The sequence below is a fragment of the Podarcis tiliguerta genome (assembly GCF_965153285.1).
Source record: "Podarcis tiliguerta genome assembly, chromosome: 11".
Lineage (NCBI taxonomy): Eukaryota > Metazoa > Chordata > Lepidosauria > Squamata > Lacertidae > Podarcis > Podarcis tiliguerta.
In genome coordinates, this window is record NC_139544.1 from 60,838,633 (window position 1) to 60,857,791 (window position 19,159).

At 46.1% G+C, this 19,159-nt stretch overlaps 1 protein-coding gene across 1 annotated transcript in view; it reads left to right on the top strand.

Moving 5' to 3' along the window:
- Window positions 1-19,159, top strand: part of DNAI1 (dynein axonemal intermediate chain 1) — a 147,028-nt gene that overhangs the window by 39,375 nt on the left and 88,494 nt on the right. The window contains exons 10-12 of the mRNA XM_083402835.1: window positions 765-849; window positions 3,020-3,137; window positions 6,888-6,931. Of these exons, the coding sequence (XP_083258961.1) occupies window positions 765-849; window positions 3,020-3,137; window positions 6,888-6,931 (247 nt within the window). The remainder of the gene's footprint in view (window positions 1-764; window positions 850-3,019; window positions 3,138-6,887; window positions 6,932-19,159) is intronic.

Here is a 19,159-nt window from a genome sequence, read left to right on the forward strand (position 1 = left end):
TTATCTCTGTTGCTCCAGCTTCAAGATATAACACAGACGCCCAACTTAGAAACAGATTCACAGACTGAAACTCAGCACAAGACCCCAGGCTGCTGAACTAGTCTGCATTAATCACTTATATAGACAGCACTGTGCTGTTACCATAACAACTGTCCTGGCTGACCTTGTACCTGTTAGCTTATCTAATCCATGGAGTGCTTTGTGCCCGTGAAAGAAACCAACCCCTTTCCTCATGAGACCAGGGCCCTGCAGGAACTGATTTCTTTCCACAGGGCATGCAAGACAGAGCTGTTCCGCCTGGCCTTTGGCTTGGAATTAACTTGATCCCCTTCCCCTCTTTCCTTTTCCCTTTCTCCTTCTGTGATGGAACTCCTATTTGGGGACTTCCCTGGCTTTTTTCTGGCCCATGTAGGACCAGTCTGGATAGTTGGCCTTGATGAAGATTTGACGTTTTCATCCCCCAAAAGTTTTTGATTTGAGTTTCTACTGAAATGAGGCTGCATTTTAATGTTGTATTTTAATCTTTTAAAGTTGTATTTTAATCAATTGTTTTATACCTGGTGTTAACCACCCTGAACCCAGTCTTGGCTGGGGAGGGTGGGGTATAAATAAAATTTATTATTATTTACTATTATTCATGTCCAGTTCCTCCAACAGAGAGGTATGCAAGGGAGTCCAGCGGCAGAGGTCTTCCGTCTAATTCCTCTTCTTCCAGCACGACAGGGGTATGACCCTTCTTTGTGTTTTGTTTTTCCTCCCAACAGAGTGATGACATTACCAAGGTGACGAAGGCAGCAAAGATCGTGGAGCGGATGGTCAACCAGAACACCTTTGACGACATTGCCCAAGGTGTGTGACACCTTTGGAGTAACCAGGAGTCCCGTTTTTTTGTTGCCGTATTTTGTTGAAATCACCGCAAATCCACACTCCTCCAATTTGTAGCTCCTACCCTTCCCTCCCTCCTTAACAGTTCACCGACGAGCGCCAGTGAATGTGTGCAGTGATGTAGCAGGATTCTCCAGGTTCAAATGGATTCCCCTTTGCGCCGCGATTTAATTAAATGTGTGTGTGCTCATCAGTAACAGAAGAGTGGGGGTGGTGGAATAGAGATTGCATATGCTCCCAGTCTGAAATTAAATTTGAGAAATTATCCAAGTTAAACTGGGAAGCAGGCAGAGTGGAGTGCAGGACAGAACAAAACAAAACAAACCCATAGCACAATAATACTGGGATGAAGGAGGGGACATCCTCAGCTGGCAGCTGGGTGACCTTTGGCCAGTGAGTGCCTCTCAGCTTAAAGTACCTCACAGGATTGTTGTGGGGATTAGATGAGGAAGGGGAGAGAACCATGCCTGACCCTTTGAGCTCGTTTGAGAAAGCAGTGGAATGTAAACGGAATAAATAAATTCACTTCATCCCTAATTTTAAGAGGACACATCGGGGGGAAATGGACTTCCCACATTGCAGCGGGTTGGGCTAGATGACCCTTGGGGTCCCTTTCTTTGGAGGTCTTTAAGCAGAGGCTTGACAACCATGTGTCAGGAGTGCTCTGATGGTGTTTCCTGCTTGGCAGGGGGTTGGACTCAATGGCCCTTGTGGTCTCTTCCAACTCTATGATTCTAGGATTCTGATTCTTTGATTCTTAGCTGTCAGTGTCTGCTGCACAGTTCTGCTGGATGTCTCATCGGTGTTTGACACCATCGACCATAACATCCTTCTGGACCGTCTAGAGGGGCTGGGAGCTGGGGGCACTGTTATACGGTGGTTCCGCTCCTTTCTCCTGGGCCGTATCCAGAAAGTGGTGTTGGGGGATGAGTGTTCAGACCCCTGGGCCCTCACTTGTGGGGTGCCTCAGGGTTCTGTCCTCTCCCCCATGCTTTTTAATATCTACATGCAGCCACTGGGAGAGATCATCAGGGGGTTTAGGCTGTGTGTCAATCAATATGCAGATGATACCCAGCTCTACCTCTCTTTTAAATTGGAACCAGTGAAGGCAGTGAAGGTCCTGTGTGAGTGTCTGGAGGTGATTGGAGGATGGAAAGCAGCTAACGGATGGAGGTTGAATCCTGACAAGACAGAAGTTCTGTTTCTGGGGGACAGGAGGCAGGCAGGTGTGGCGGACTCCCTGGTCCTGAATGGGGCAACTGTACCTCTGAAGGAGCAGGTGAGCAGCATGGGAGTCATTTTGGACTCACTGCTGTCCATGGAGGCGCAGGTCAATTCTGTGTCCAGGGCAGCTATTTACCAGCTCCATCTGGTACGCAGGCTGAGACCCTACCTGCCCGCGGATTGTCTCCTGCTTAGACTACTGCCATGAGCTCTGCATGGGGCTACCTTTGAAGGTGACCCGGAAACTACAACTAATCCAGAATGCGGCAGCTAGACTGATGACTGGGAGTGGCCGCCGAGACCACATAACACCGGTCTTGAAAGAATTACATTGGCTTCAAATGCAGCATAGGCATAGAATGTCTCTGAGCTCAATTCAAGTGTTGGTGGTGACCTTTAAAGCCCTAAATGGCATCGGTCCAGTATACCTGAAGGAGCATCTCCACCTCCATCATTCTGCCTGGACACTCAGGTCCAGTGTTGAGGGCCTTCTGGCGGTTCTCTTGCTGCGAGAAGCCAAGTTACAAGGAACCAGGCAGAGGGCCTTCGCGGTAGTGGCACCCGCCCTGTGGAACACCCTCCCACCAGATGTCAAAGAGAACAACAACTCCCAGACTTTTAGAAGGCATCTGAAGGCAGCCCTGTTTAGGGAAGCTTTTAATGTTTGATGCATTACGGTATTTTAATATTTTATTGGAAGCCGCCCAGAGTGGCTGTGGAAACCCAACCAGATGGGCAGGGTATAAATAATAAATTATTATTATTATTATTATTGTTTGTTGTTGTTGTTGTTGTTGTTATTATTATTATACCTGAGTCAAGTGAAAACTGGCGCTGACTGTAGATCACGTTGGCCCAGCCGTACATGAATCAAAAACCTATTTCTGAATGTGATTGTTCCCCTTCCTAGATTTCAAATACTTCGAAGACACGTCTGATGAGTACAGAGATAACCTGGGGACCCTCCTTCCACTGTGGAAGTTTCAATATGATAAAGCCAAGAGATTGGCAGTCACTGCCCTCTGCTGGTGAGTCGATTCCATGCAGCTTTCAATTGCTTCATTAAGAGCGCTTCGAAAGGAGGGCATGCGTTTGGTATCGCCTGGGTTGCTTTTGTTTGCTTCATTGCTTGGGGATTCAAACAAAATTTTGCGCAGAAGTGGGTGAAAGAGACCTGCTTGAGCTACCCAGTTAGTACACAGCCTCCAGTCTTCCTTTTTTTTAATGTCACTGTAATACACACACTTTTATGTGTTTGCTTGGCACAAATGGGCTTTTCTGGAATGCATTTGTGAAAGTTAGCATAACATTCCACCTGCTCATATCCCTGACTTGAAAACAGCTGCCTTCAGGTGACCCTGCAAAGACATTTTTGCAAAAGTTAAAGGGACAATAAAGTGGAGGTGGATTACTAAACGGCCTCGGCCCAGTAGACCTGAAGGAGCTTCTCCACCCCCATCGTTCTGCCCAGACACTGAGGTCCAGCGCCGAGGGCCTTCTGGCGGTTCCCTCCCTGCGAGAAGTGAGGTTACAGGGAACCAGGCAGAGGGCCTTCTCGGTAGTGGCACCCGCCCTGTGGAACGCCCTTCCCACCAGATATCAAAGAAATAAAAAACTATAATAATAATTTATTATTTATACCCCGCCCATCTGACTGGGTCTCCCCAGCCACTCTGGGCAGCTTCAAACCAAATATCAAGAACAACACAGCATCAGACATTAAAAACTTCCCTAAACAGGGCCACCTTCAGGTGTCTTTTAAAAGTAAAATAGTTGTTTATTGCCTACCTGACATTTAGAAGACATCTGAAGGCAGCCCTGTTTGGGGAAGTTTTTAATGACTGATGTTTTAATGTATTTTTAATCTTTTGTTGGAAGCTGCCCAGAGTGACTGGGGAAACCCAGCCAGATGGGTGGGGTATATTAATAATAATAATAATAATAATAATAATAATAATAATAATAATTACCAGATTGTTATGTACTGAAGTTCTCACCCTGGGCCAGCAGGGGGATACTGTAGATAGTTATGCAAATGAAGGATCGAAAGTGACATTCAGTGATTGGATAGTTTTAGAAAGTTGCTACAGTAACATTGTCCTGGATCTCTATATAAGCAGGCTGACTGAGCTCTTCAGTTCAGTTCTGCCCTGGCCTGTGAATAAACAAGAGCTGTTTGAAGAATCACTGTGTTGTCTGATATGTTCACCCACAACTTAACATTATTATTATTATTATTATTATTATATACCAGATGTTGCTGAACGAAATGCATACCGTTATTTTCTTACATCACCGATTGCAATATGTAAATGTAATCCCTTAATTAATCAGTGTAGTTGTTTAGTTTAAAATCCAGTGAGATGTTCTAAAGATCTCCAGTTGGTTCAGAGTCTCATTTATTATAAGTCCATTTAAACATATTTCTGACAATGTGCATCTTGCCCTTTCCCTCAGCTTCTTCTTGGCCTCCAAGCAAAAGGGAGACATTCTTGTTGGCAGGGGGAAGGTCTTACGGTTTGGGGTCCTTCTGACAGCCTGTTGCATGGCCCTGGGATCCCACAGCTAATCCAGGGGGTGACAGAAACAGAGGAAATCATTCTTTGTGTTCATTCCAAAGAAAAAATACAAACATAAGAAGTGCCTGCTGGACCAGCATCCTGTTCTCTGGGAAACTCAAAAGCAGGATTTGGGCACAAGAGCTCTCTTCCCTCCTTTGGTTTGGACAAAAAAAATCATATTCGGTGTATGGCCCAGAGACCATACCTTGCCACATTCTTGCTTGGTTCTTCCCCCTGGTGTGCACAAATCAGCTTCACAGCAAAAATCACGCATTGCTGTATTTAAATTAGCTAGTTAATTAATTTGGCTCCCTGAAAACTGTCAATCGATATAAGGAGCAACCGTCAGCATATACGCTTGATTGGTTAGCATATTCCTGAACAAGCAACAAGCACATTCCACATGGACAACATTCTCTTTAAATTGAAGCAGAGTTCAGAATTTGAGAAACATTTTTCCTGAGTGTCCTTATTAGTTAATCCTGTCAACAATATTTCCTAAATTCAGTGGTTTTCCAGGAAATAGCCAGTCTAGTTGTTTTGCCACCTATAGCCAGGATAATGGCACTCCTGGAAATTGTAAGGTTATTTCTTTTAGGAGCATAGGTAAGATGTTTTATGCTGGGTTTGACTGTTCATGTGGCCTTGTGTTGTCTCCGCTGATGGCAAGTTCCTCTGTAGACTCTGTGGTGAAGGCCTTTTGCATCACATTATACCAGATCCTTTTAAGCTGGAGATACCAGGGATTGTCCCTGGGGACGCGGGTGGCGCTGTGGGTAAAAGCCTCAGCGCCTAGGGCTTGCCGATCGAAAGGTCGGCGGTTCGAATCCCCGCGGCGGGGTGCGCTCTTGTTGCTCGGTCCCAGCGCCTGCCAACCTAGCAGTTCGAAAGTACCTCCGGGTGAAAGTAGATAAATAGGAACTGCTTACTGGTGGGAAGGTAAACGGTGTTTCCGTGTGCTGTGCTGGCTCGCCAGATGCGGCTTTGTCACGCTGGCCACGTGACCTGGAAGTGTCTCCGGACAGCGCTGGCCCCCGGCCTCTTTGAGTGAGATGGGCGCACAACCCTAGAGTCTGTCAAGACTGGCCCGTAACGGGCAGGGGTACCTTTACCTTTTTACCAGGGATTGTACGTGGAACCTTTTGGATGCAAAACATTCATGCACTCTAAAGGTAAAGGTAAAGGGACCCCTGACTATTAGGTCCAGTCGTGACCAACTCTGGGGTTGTGGCGCTCATCTCGCTTTAGTGGCCGAGGGAGCCGGCGTACAGCTTCCGGGTCATGTGGCCAGCAGGACTAAGTCGCTTCTGGTGAACCAGAGCAGCGCACGGAAACGCCGTTCACCTTCCCGCCGGAGCGGGACCTATTTATCTACTTGCACTTTGAGGTGCTTTTGAACTGCTAGGTGGGCAGCAGCAGGGACCGAACAACAGGAGCTCTACTCAGTGCTTTTTTTCCTTTAAAAAATGTTTAGGGGTACTCTCATTTTCCTACTCATATTGAAATACTGCCCCTCAATGAGGCCAAACTTAGATTCACAAAATGTTTAGGGGAATGCGTACCCCCCAGAAAAAAGCACTGTCTCTACTACTGACCAATGGACGCTGGCTTTAATGAACTGTGCCTCCATCTCAAAGCTTCTAGCATCCGATAAATCTTCCTAACAAGCTGAACTAGAAGCTTAGGGAAGCCAAGTCAGGAGGCCAAAGAGGCCTTTAATATCAAATATGAATGGGTGTAAAGGGATGTAAATCTGGATCTCTGCTCCACATCCATAAGCACTGGGCGAGGGTCCCATATTTTTTCATCTGGCTTAAAATATTCCGGAGGAATTTTCCAAAGTGCCTGAGCACACAAGGCCCACATTGACACACCGCTGTTCATAAGTGTCTCCAGGAACACAGTCCTCATCTGTAGACCAGATTCAGATGTGAAGGAAATAAGCAGCTATCCTATCTTTAAAAGACATTTGAAGGCAGCCCTGTTTAGGGAAGTTTTTAATATTTAATGCTGTATTGTTTTTAACACTTGATTGGGAGCCGCCCAGAGTGGCTGGGGAAACTCAGCCAGATGGGCAGGGTATAAATCATATATTATTATTATTATTATTATTATTATTATTATTATTATTATTAACGTGCACAGTATAAACATGTTGCGCTGCATACCATTTAGGTGGCTTAAATGCTAATGGCCCTATACCTATTTTTCTTACAGGAACCCCAAGTACAAGGATTTGTTTATCGTCGGACACGGCTCTTGTAAGTTAAATGAGACGGTGGAGATTCTTCTTAACTGATAGTGCAAGAAGAGCTTTTCAAACGGTGTCCCTGCCAGGGCTGATGCGTTTCCTCCTGGACCAAGCCTGCCCACTTCTGACACATAGGACACCTTGTCTCTTTCTTCTCTGTGCTGTCTGCCGAGTCCGGCTATTCTTACTGCTCCTTGCCTCTGGGCTTTTGGGGAAGGCATGGTCAATGCATATCAAAACAGTCTTCTTTTTTCACTTGCTGAGCAAGCTGTGCTCACTGCTGTCAATACTGAGTTCCAGGCAGTGCAAGGAGGTGACGCAGGGGCTAGCCTCTGGCTCGAACCCTGACAGCCACATGTCTTCACCCTGGCACTTCCAAGGATCTGGAGCCAGGCTTGTTTTGCTTCCTTCTTATGCTACTCTAAAATGTCAGAGCGAAGAAGCAGAATACTTTCGTGCTTCTGTTGATGTGCTGGTGCACAGCCTGGGAGTCACAGTTGTCCATGGAGGCGCAGGTCAATTCTGTGTCCAGGGCAGCTGTTTATCAGCTCCATGTGGTACGCAGGATGAGACCCTATCTGCCCGCAGACTCTCTCGCCAGAGTGGTGCATGCTCTAGTTATCTCTCGCTTGAACTACTGCCATGCGCTCTACGTAGGGCTACCTTTGAAGGTGACCCGGAAACTACAACTAATCCAAAATGCAGCAGCTAGAGTGGTGACTGGGAGCGGCAGCCGAGACCACATAACACCAGTCTTGAAAGACCTACATTGGCCCCAGTACGTTTCCAAGCACAATTCAAAGTTTTGGTGCTGACCTTTCAAGTCCTAAACGGCCTCAGCCCAGTATACCTGAAGGAGCATCTCCACCCCCATCGTTCTGCCCGGACACTGAGGTCCAGCACTGAGGGCCTTCTGGGGGTTCCCTCACAGTGAGAAGCCAAGTTACAGGAAACCAGGCAGAGGGCCTTCTCGGTAGTGGCACCCGCCCTGTGGAACGCCCTCCTACCAGATGTCAAAGAGAACAACAACTCCCAGAGTTTTAGAAGACATCTGAAGGCAGCCCTGTTTAGGGAAGCTTTTAATGTTTAATAGATTGTGGTATTTTAATCTTTTGTTGGAAGATGCCCAGAGTGGCTGGGGAAACCCAGCCGGATGGGCGGGGTATAATAATAATAATAATAATAATAATAATAATATATTATTATTATTATTTCCTGAGAAAACCTGCTTTCATTCATTTCTGACCATCGGCATTTGTTGTTATCGTAAGTCTTCATGTGTGTACGCCTGTTTTGCTCACTCGGTGGCATGGACAGGCACACGTAGCATAAGGAGGTTATGCTGCAGACCCCAACTTTTCCACACCCAACTCACAAATGGAACCAGAGCACAAGGCATTAAGGTGCCTTTGCCGCTGACCTGCTCGCCTTCTGCTGATCCTGTCATTTCTCATTGGGACAGTCAGGAGAAGTAGAGGAGCTGCACTGCTACGCTGTTGAAAACTTGTCCAGATGAGCCCATAAGAACCACCACCTGCAAGATGAGGCCCATAGGCTGCTCAGTCCAGCATCCTGTTCTCACAGTGGCCAACCCAATGCCTGTGTCAAACCAGCAAGCAGGATTTGAGCAGGAGAGCACTTTCCCCTCTGGTTTTCAGCAACTAATACAGTCAGCAACCATTTTCTGCTGGGGTTCTCACATTCCATCCTGCCCTCTTCCTGGTCCAGAACAAAAGCAACATGCAAACCAAAACACAGCCATCCTTGGAAATAGATGTTTACCCAGATTTTGAAGTGCTGTTCTGCAGCCAACTAGTGTGTACAAAAAAATATATGCATATTCTAGACTAAAGATATGCATATATGTATATGGGAAAGATACAAAACAAGCAGGCATAACGTACAAAAACGGGTTGTTATTAGGGGAAATTGCTTTGCAGATTGTTCTGCGGTAGGCAAAATTATATATTAAGAGAAACTGGCACAAAAATGCGGGTGAATTTTCGTAACGGCATTAAAAACAAAAAAAGGAAATTCGTGTGGAAATGTGGCAAACCAATGACTACAAAAATGAGAAACAGAGAGAACCCGAAATGGACAGATTTCCTCATCCTCACCTGAGGTTTTGGTGAGCCACTAAAGCAGGCCTTGGCTTGATTGACAGACCATCTATCCCAGTTACTAGGCAGTTTCATGGCTTGGCCACAAGACAGGTTTCATCTGACAGCCACTTGGCTGTGTGGCAAGTTGCACTTTGAGTTGGATGTTTGGCCAGGCATAGCTTCTGGTTGTGCAAATGAGCTGGGAGATGCTTGGGTTGGGAAAGTGAAGGCATTGCCCACTGGCAGGGCAACCAACCTGATGGTGTCGTAAAGTCTTGTGAATCATCATTTGTTGTTGTTTAGTTGTTTAGTCGTGTCCGACTCTCCGTGACCCCCTGGACCAGAGCACGCCAGGCACTCCTGTCTTCCACTGCCTCCCGCAGTTTGGTCAAACTCGTGCTGGTCGCTTCGAGAACACTGTCCCACCATCTCGTCCTCTGTCGTCCCCTTCTCCTTGTACCCTCCATCTTTCCCAACATCAGGGTCTTTTCCAGGGAGTCTTCTCTTCTCATGAGGTGGCCAAAGTCTTGGAGCCTCAGCTTCAGGATCTGTCCTTCCAGTGAGCACTCAGGGCTGATTTCCCTAAGAATGGAGAGGTTTGATCTTCTTGCAGTCCATGGGACTCTCAAGAGTCTCCTCCAGCACCATAATTCAAAAGCATCAATTTTTCGGTGATCAGCCTTCTTTATGGTCCAGCTCTCCCTTCCATACATCACTACTGGGAATACCATGGCTTTAACTATACAGCCCTTTGTTGGCAAGGTGATGTCTCTGCTTTTTAAGATGCTGTCTAGGTTTGTCCTTGCTTTTCTCCCAAGAAGCAGGCGTCTTTTAATTTCGCGGCTGCTGTCACCATCTGCAGTGATCATGGAGCCCAAGAAAGTAAAATCTCTCACTGCCTCCATTTCTTCCCCTTCTATTTGCCAGGAGGTGATGGGCCCAGTGGCCATGATCTTAGTTTTTTTGATGTTGAGCTTCAGACCATATTTTGTGCTCTCCTCTTTCACCCTCAATAAAAGGTTCTTTAATTCCTCCTCACTTTCTGCCATCAAGGTTGTGTCATCTGCATATCTGAGGTTGTTGATATTTCTTCTGGCAATCTTAATTCTGGCTTGGGATTCTTCCAGCCCAGCCTTTCGCATGATGAATTCTGCATATAATTTAAATAAGCAGGAAGACCATATACAGCCTTGTCGTACTCCTTTCCCAATTTTGAACCAATCAGTTGTTCCATATCCAGTTCCAACTGTAGCTGTAGTGGATGTAGTCTACCTTGATTTCAGCAAGGCATTTGACAAGGTGCCCCATGATATTCTTGTAAAGAAGCTGGTAAAATGTGGTCTTGACTATGCTACCACTCAGTGGATTTGTAACTGGCTGACTGACCGGACCCAAAGGGTGCTCATCAATGGTTCCACTTCATCCTGGAGAAGAGTGACTAGTGGGGTGCCACAGGGTTCTGTCTTGGGCCCGGTCTTATTCAACATCTTTATCAACGACTTGGATGATGGACTCAAGGGCATCCTGATCAAATTTGCAGATGACACCAAACTGGGAGGGGTGGCTAACACCCCAGAAGACAGGATCACACTTCAAAACGACCTTGACAGATTAGAGAACTGGGCCAAAACAAACAAGATGAATTTTAACAGGGAGAAATGTAAAGTATTGCACTTGGGCAAAAAAAATGAGAGGCACAAATACAAGATGGGTGACACCTGGCTTGAGAGCAGTACATGTGAAAAGGATCTAGGAGTCTTGGTTGACCACAAACTTAACATGAGCCAACAGTGTGACGCGGCAGCTAAAAAAGCCAATGCAATTCTGGGCTGCATCAATAGGAGTATAGCATCTAGATCAAGGGAAGTAATAGTGCCACTGTATTCTGCTCTGGTCAGACCTCACCTGGAGTACTGTGTCCAGTTCTGGGCACCACAGTTCAAGAAGGACACTGACAAACTAGAACGTGTACAGAGGAGGGCAACCAAAATGGTCAAAGGCCTGGAAACAATGCCTTATGAGGATCGGCTAAGGGAGCTGGGCATGTTTAGCCTGGAGAAGAGGAGGTTAAGGGGTGATATGATAGCCATGTTCAAATATATAAAAGGATGTCACATAGAGGAGGGAGAAAGGTTGTTTTCTGCTGCTCCAGAGAAGCGGACACGGAGCAATGGATACAAACTACAAGAAAGAAGATTCCACCTAAACATTAGGAAGAACTTCCTGACAGTAAGAGCTGTTCGACAGTGGAATTTGCTGCCAAGGAGTGTGGTGGAGTCTCCTTCTTTGGAGGTCTTTAAGCAGAGGCTTGACAACCATATGTCAGGAGTGCTCTGATGGTGTTTCCTGCTTGGCAGGGGGTTGGACTCGATGACCCTTGTGGTCTCTTCCAACTCTATGATTCTATGATTCTATGTAGCTTCTTGTCCCACATAGAGATCATCATTAGAGCAGGCTAAAGACTCTCCTGCCTGATTGCTGGAGGTTGCAGATTAGCCTCTGCGAATCAGCCTGAATGAATGCTCTAATGCAATCCCTTGTACTAATACATTTCCAAAGCATAAAGCATCGCTAGGCACGTGTGAAGCTGACGACCCTCATTAGACTGCACGGCCTCTGAACAAATATAGCACATGGAGAATAATGTCCCGAAGTGTGTCGTCAATCGTAGCCGGGAGCTGGATTGCAGTTCAGTCATTTAAGTTCTTCAATACTTTGTCTAATTTCTTCCAGGCCACCAGTATATCAATTTCATTTTTAATTGGCCAGCAATGTAGCCCCATCCTGTGGCATTTATGAACAAGGAGGGAAATAAGCAGGTGGAGCCTGAGAAAACTGCAGCACAGCGAATTACAGGCAAGGAGCAAGGACAGGCATTGGATCTGCACCCTCCAGTGGGTGGCAGTAGATCCCTATGGATCCCTCACCTGCCATCACTGATGCCTGTAGGACTGGTGGCCCCTCCTCAGTGCTGTGGGGCTGTGACTCTGCCTCTTCTTATTCCATCTTATTCCTCACTGGAATAAGCTTGCCTTCCTGTCCATGAGGGCTAGTAACTTTTGTTTTTTTGAGATTCATGGGATGCTGAATTCCCATGCCCAGTACCATGTTATAATTTTTCTTCCATTGTTGAAAACGCTACTCTTTGCTTTATAAACCAGTTCTTGTGGTAAATGGATTGCCTGTCTCACTCCCAATTCAAGTCCTGGGCAGATAACCTTTAAAATGCATTTTGGGAATTCATGTTGCATTTCTTTGGGTGCCCTTTTACCCTCGAAAGAGCCTCATGCTTCTTTGTGCCCTCGTCATTCCTGGGATGATTTCCTTTTAAACACGAACTGTTTAAATAACAGACACAGGAATAAGGAAGAGTTCCATCCAGAACTTCTTCCAATGCGAAGTGTATTGCGCAGCCTGCAATTTAGTGAGTGGTTGTTCCCACTTTGAAGCAGGGGCTATTTTTGCTCCGAAAAGCACCTGTATTTCAATCGTAAGGCCGCTGAGCGCTGGAGGAATCCCTAACAATGAGCCTTTAGAGGAGCAATAGGAACATCGGTTTGCAATGAAGTGCTATAGCCTTACAGCAAGAATGTGCTGTTCCAGTCACTGGCTGTTTGTGTTCAAATTATCCTGCAATTTCAAAGCACTTTACTGCTCCCACTCAAAGAGGAACCTTCCTGTTTATCTTTGCTTCTAACATGGGAAGACTCATGGAGCTGAGCTGCCGGTTCCAGTGAACATGACATGGAGCTTATTTCATTTATTCATTTTTTATTTTGAACAGTTCCAATCTCCTTTTCATCACCGCCAGTCTCAGTGTGCAGGGCAATTTAAACTCGTCCAGAATAAGCAATCCTAATTAAAAAGCCACTTGCTTTTCTTGTTGTGTCTAGTTTGGCTCTGCTAATATCGGACTACCAGTCATTCTATATTGTCTACTTTGGCGTTAACTAACCTGCTGCCCTCCAGATGTTTGGGACTACAGTTCCCATCAGCTCCAGCCATCACAGCTGATGGACATTGCAGCCCATCTGGACTGCAATAGATGGGTGAACTCTGGCCCCTCTGACCTGCTAGCAGCAGACCTTTCCAAGGTCTCAGTCAGGTGTCTTTCCCAACCTGATACCTAAAGTCGTCTTCTTTTTTAAAATGGAGGCACCATTGATTGGATTTGGGACCTTCTACTTGCAAAGGATGTGCTCTGCTTCAGACCCTTCCCTATGGAAAGAGCAGAAATGCCTGGAAAGAACATAAGTGGTGCCGGAACATCTGCCACAATGGCCCATCTAGTCCGGCCAGCCAGAGGCCCCAAAGGGAAACCCGCAAACAGGATTCAAACACAAGAGCACTGCGTCAATCTCTTTTGTGGATCCTACTGTCTTGATACAAATTGATGGACAATCAAACCATGAGTGAGCCCCCGTACAGATTGCGTAGGTCAAATATGGCAACGCTCAAAGCTCCCACGCTCACGGATGGATCTTATTCTACCTAGGTAGAATCTCAAGTGTCCACACTGGCCTGTGTGTTCTCTGAAGACAAATGGAAAAGGTTTTTTTTTTTTTTTGGAGGGGGAGGGAATGACAAAGGCCGGGGGGCGGGATTCAAGCTGGGCAACATGGAAGCTGCTGAAGGAGGTAATTTCATGCTCCGAAATAACCTGGATCAGTGGTTCCCAATTAGCATGTTGCTGATAATACCAAAGCTGCAGGTTCAACCCCTGTATGGGACAGCTGCATGTTCTTGCATTGCAGGGGGTTGGACTAGATTATTCTCAGAGTCTCTCCCAATTCTGTTGTTTGTTGTTTAGCCGTTTAGTCGTATCCAACTCTTTGTGACCCCATGGACCAGAGCACGCCAGGCACTCCTGTCTTCCACTGCCTCCTGCAGTTTGGTCCAACGCATGCTGGTAGCTTCGAGAACACTGTTCAACCATCTCGTCCTCTTTCATCCCCTTCTCCTTGGGCCCTCCATCTTTCCCAACATCAGGGTCTTTTCCAAGGAGTCTTCCAAAGTCTTGGAGCCTCAGCTTCAGGATCTGTACTTCCAATGAGCACTCAGGGCTGATTTCCTTCAGAATGGATTGGTTGGATCTTCTTGCAATCCATGGGACTCTCAAGAGTCTCCTCCAGCACCAGAATTCAAAAGCATCAATTCTTTGGCGATCAGCCTTCTTTATGGTCCAGCTCTCACTTCCATAAATCACTATTGGGAAAACCATAGCTTTAACTATACGGACCTTTGTTGGCAAGGTGATGTCTCTGCATTTTAAGATGCTGTCTAGGTTTGTTGTTGCAGCATCTCCCAACTCTACAATTAGACAGCATCTCCCAACTCAACAATTCTATGATTCTATGATCAATAGTTCTCCCTAGTTATTTCCAAGCTACAAGGGATGGAAACTTGCTTATCTTCTTTAAACAAAGGTTGGTTTTCCCTCCGCTGTATTCCAATCAAGTGGTGAATCTGAGAACACAGAAAACTTCACTTGTCTCTGGCTAGAGAGAAAAAGAGAAGGAAGCAACTTTCTTTCTGGTCTGCCCCCAGACATTCCAAGTTTGTTGCACCACAGGCTCCTTCCTCAGTGTGCAAATCTCACCTGTCATATTTCTTCAGTTCGCTCTGGAAAGAGCAATTTCTTTTCCTTCTTTAGAAGGCCTCCTTATCGCTTTTCACATGCTGCTCCCCAGCTGATGAGGATGCAATCCCAAACTGAGTAATTCAGTTCCAGGCCTTCGCTGCTTTGCATCCAGAGCTTCAGCTTCAGATAGGCTCTGGGGCTTTGTGGAGATTGCTGCTAATCTCAGTTAATTTGTCGGGTGATGTTCAGTGTACTGTTTTGTGCAGACGCACACACATGTGTACATGTGCTCGTGATAAAGCATATTCCCAGTGCATGGCTATGCTCACACTTCATTCTGTATTTGATGTGTTTCCAATGCTTGGCTTTTAATCTGTGTTCAGACAATACAGTGGTACCTCGGGTTACATTTGCTTCAGGTTGCAGACTCCACTAACCCAGAAATAGTACCTCGGGTTAAGAACTTTGCTTCAGGATGAGAACAGAAATCGTGTTCTGGCATCATGGCGGCAGCAGGAGACCCCATTAGCTAAAGTGGTGCTTCAGGTTAAGAACAGTTTCAGGTTAAGAACAGACCTCCGGAATGAATTAAGTACTTAACCCGAGGTACCACTGTATTCTCCAAAATGCACATGCACCCTGTAGTTTTCACAAAATGCTACTGCCCGATGCCCTGTCTCTCAAACCAGCTTCACATTGCTTGGATGCCTTAAACCACTCATAATTTCTCTAGCCAAACTGTGAACACCTTTGCATGGCATAAAGCCCCCCCCCCCATTCCCTTCAAGACCACCAAAAACACAGAAATGAATGTAAACACTAAAGAGGCCTTGTCGGGGTGAACAGTGAATGTGGAAAGCTGTGAAACGGCACTGGGGGAAAACTCCAGTAACTTCAGCGTGCTCTAAGGCAGTCACATGAACACAGCACCAATGTCAGGGGAAAGCTGGCAATCTGCAATCAGCTCACCGTGGTGTTTGGCTGTGATTGCAATTATCAGTTTATCTAGCCTTACATAATCAGCGCTCCAAGCCTGCCTCTTGATAGATGATGTATCGGGGGGGGAGTGTTCCTAGCCCATCATATTTCCCTTTATGATAATGCAATTATGTTGCTGTTTTTACATGCAATATTTCTCTCACCTCTTGAACCCCCATCTTTCTAAACTTACTCGACCCCTTCTAGGGAGCCTAACCCTGTACCACCAGCTGGAGGGGGGGGGCAGGTAGCCCTGGAGACTTCAGGTCAGCCCCGGCGGTCTAGCAACCCTGCACCTGTCCATTTGGCAGAGAGGTGCGTAGTGATTTCTGCATGCAGGTGTTTGCGATAGCAGCCTGCAGTTGTGCATTTGAAGGTGTCTGGACAGGGAGAGTGGCTTGGCACTAGGGTTTGAAGAGGAGCAAAGCAAAGCATTTATTTAACTCTCCAACTGAGAAACCTCACACCAAGGAAACAAGTCCAAAACATCTCAAAGGCACCAGGTTGAGGAAGGCTGACATGTACAAATTAGATGTTCTGCACCGAAGCTCCTCTCACTTGTCTGGTTGCTGCAAATCACAGAGTGCTTCTAAGAATCTGGAGCTAACAAAAGCTTTTGCCACTTGATGGCACTGTTAAATATTTAGTGAGCAGTAAGCTAGGGGGGAAGAACAGAATGTTAAAAATCCTCCTAAAAGATAGCATGTCCAGGAGGTTCAAACAAAACGAAGCACTAAAGTGATATACTCAGCTCTCTAATTAGAGCCTGTCACTCTAAAGAACTTTCCCCATGGATGCTACCTGCAACTAGGATTTCAGTAGTCCAGCCACGAAAATTTTTGAAAATCTAGATTTGTCTTTGTGGTATAAAAACTCAGAGACTTTGGCTATTGCTGAAAAAATAACATACAAATTGTAGGTGTCCAGAGTGATGCAGAACCCAGCTTCTATATCATCTTATGCTTTATACTTAGATGATCAACATTCACCATTCGTGCCAGCTTAAGAAATATGGATATATTACTGTGTTTCTCCTTCTCCTCCTCTTTGGTATGATGTTATATCCCCACTACTATGCTTTTGGCTTGTTAGTAATTGTCGCTATGCTTCAATAAAACTTTTTTTTAAAATTAAATTGAGAGGATGGAAATGCAAGGGCTAATTTAGTTCATTGTCTTTCATTGTCTATCTGTTGAGTATGTGATAATGCTAGTTAATGCTCATTTGGTTCTACTTCCAGAATTGTGCTCATCTGTTTTCCTGGAAGGAGGCAGATTCCTGTGGCTTAACCATGTCATGGGGTTGTAGACACGCTGGCTAAGAGTGCTCTCTGCATAGGAAGAACATAGTAAATTGCCTAATATGAATCCAGACTATTGGTCCATTGTCTACATCAGGCACAGGCAAACTTGGCCCTCCAGATGTTTTGGGACTACATCTCCCATCATCCCTGACCACTGGTCCTGTTAGTTAGGGATGATGGGAGTTGTAGTCCCAAAACATTTGGAGGGCCAAGTTTGCCTATGCCTGGTCTACATGGACAGGGGCCTCTCCCTACCTGGGAATCACAGTTGAAATCAATTGTGATCATGGTGAAATCACTACTTGGCATTGAATTGTAAAGGTAAAGGGTAAAGGGACCCCTGACCATTAGGTCCAGTCGTGGCCGACTCTGGGGTTGCGGTGCTCATCTAGCTTTATTGGCAAAGGGAGCCGGCGTACAGCTTCTGGGTCATGTGGACAGCATGACTAAGCTGCTTCTGGCAAACCAGAGCAGCGCATGGAAATGCCATTTACCTTCCCGCCGGAGCGGTACCTATTTATCCACTTGCACTTTGACGTGCTTTCGAATGGCTAGATTGGCAGGAGCAGGGACCGAGCAACGGGAGCTCACCCCATCGCGGGGATTTGAACCGCCAACCTTCTGATCGGCAAGTCCTAGGCTCTGTGGTTTAACCCACAGCGCCACTCGCGTCCCTTTTGGCATTGAATGGAGGTGCGTAAAATGCTCCAGGATCATGGAAGAGTTTAAGATGGCCCACCAGCTTAAATTAGGCCCGAGCTTGCCAACTAAACAGCTACTAAATAGCTTAAACGTACCCTAAAGAGAACCTCTTTCCTTTCTCCTGTTGTTGAAGCAGACCGATAGCGATCCCTTCAGCCTAGTGTGTTTGGCTCAGCATGCCATCTGAAGCTGGGCTTATGGTTTAGCTCTCTCCAGGCCCATTTATGAGCAGTAGCCAAGCTTTCGCTTCTGGTTTACAGCTCATGGTTTATCCCGGAGAGCTAAGCCATGAGCCCGGGGTTCAGATAACACATCAAGCCAAACCATGGCATAGCTCAGGTTGCATATCAGCAAGATGACTGGGGTGGAGTAAAGGAACCTCAGTTCTTCCCTTCCAGAGCCCAGAGCCTGCATGCATGTGTGTTTGGCTTAGCACAGTGTGTGAACCAGGCTAGCATAAGGTGTCGTGCAAAAAGAGGTGTCAGAGGACGGACCATCACCCTGGAGTGGAATTGTACCATCCACTTAAATCTACTTTAAGTGTATGAAGCAGATTCAGTGCACATTTAAAACAAACAGTTTCTGCACAGAGAATCCTGTAAACCACTGTATTTTTTGCTCTATAAGACTCACTTTTTGCCTCCTAAAAAGTAAGGGGAAATGTGTGTGCATCTTATGGAGCGAATACAGCTGTGCAGCTATCCCAGAAGCCAGAACAGCAAGAGGGATCGCTGTTTTCGCTGCGCAGCGATCCCTCTTGCTGTTCTGGCTTCTGAGATTCAGAATATTTTTTTTCTTGCTTTCCTCCTCCCAAAACTAGGTGCGTCTTATGGTCTGGTGTGGAAAAATACAGTAGTTTGTTTAGGGTTGCCATATTTCAAACAGTGAAAATCCAGACCCAAAGTTTACCGACATGGGTTGCCATGCGTCCAGATTTTCCTGGACTTTTTTGGGCGGGGGGCGATTTCTGTCTGGACATTGCTACCAACCACAGTATTCCAGATATGTCTGGGAAATTCCGGATGTATGGCAACCCTAAGTTAATGGTGCCACAGAAGCCGTTTTAGGGTGTGTGACGGGTATGGTTGCACTGGTCACTGCGTAGCAGGGGGTGCCAAAATGCTCTATAATGGAGCATGAGAGGCGCGGAGGGGGCACATTTCAGCATTGCACAAGGCGTAGCTGAAATTTGAGAGCCCAAGATCTGCAACTGGTGCTGGGAACTGTAGCTCTGTGATAAGAAACTACAGTTCTTGTGATTCTTTGGGGACATCGTATGCTTTCAATGTTAGTTGAATATGCATTGCACTCATATTCTCTCTCTCTCTCTCTCTCTCTCTGTGTGTGTCCGTGTCCACATCTATTTAAAACTTGCCAACTTTCATATGACTGGTTTGAATCAGTAGCTTTCCACATTCAGCCCTTTGGAAAATTTCTTCTATATTAGGGCTGCTTACTTTTAAGGGAAGGGCTGATTCTGTGATGCTTTTATTGTAATGATCTGTGAACTTTTATATGTATATTGTATATTTAATGATATGATAATAGGCTGCAGAAAAGGGCACTGGAAGC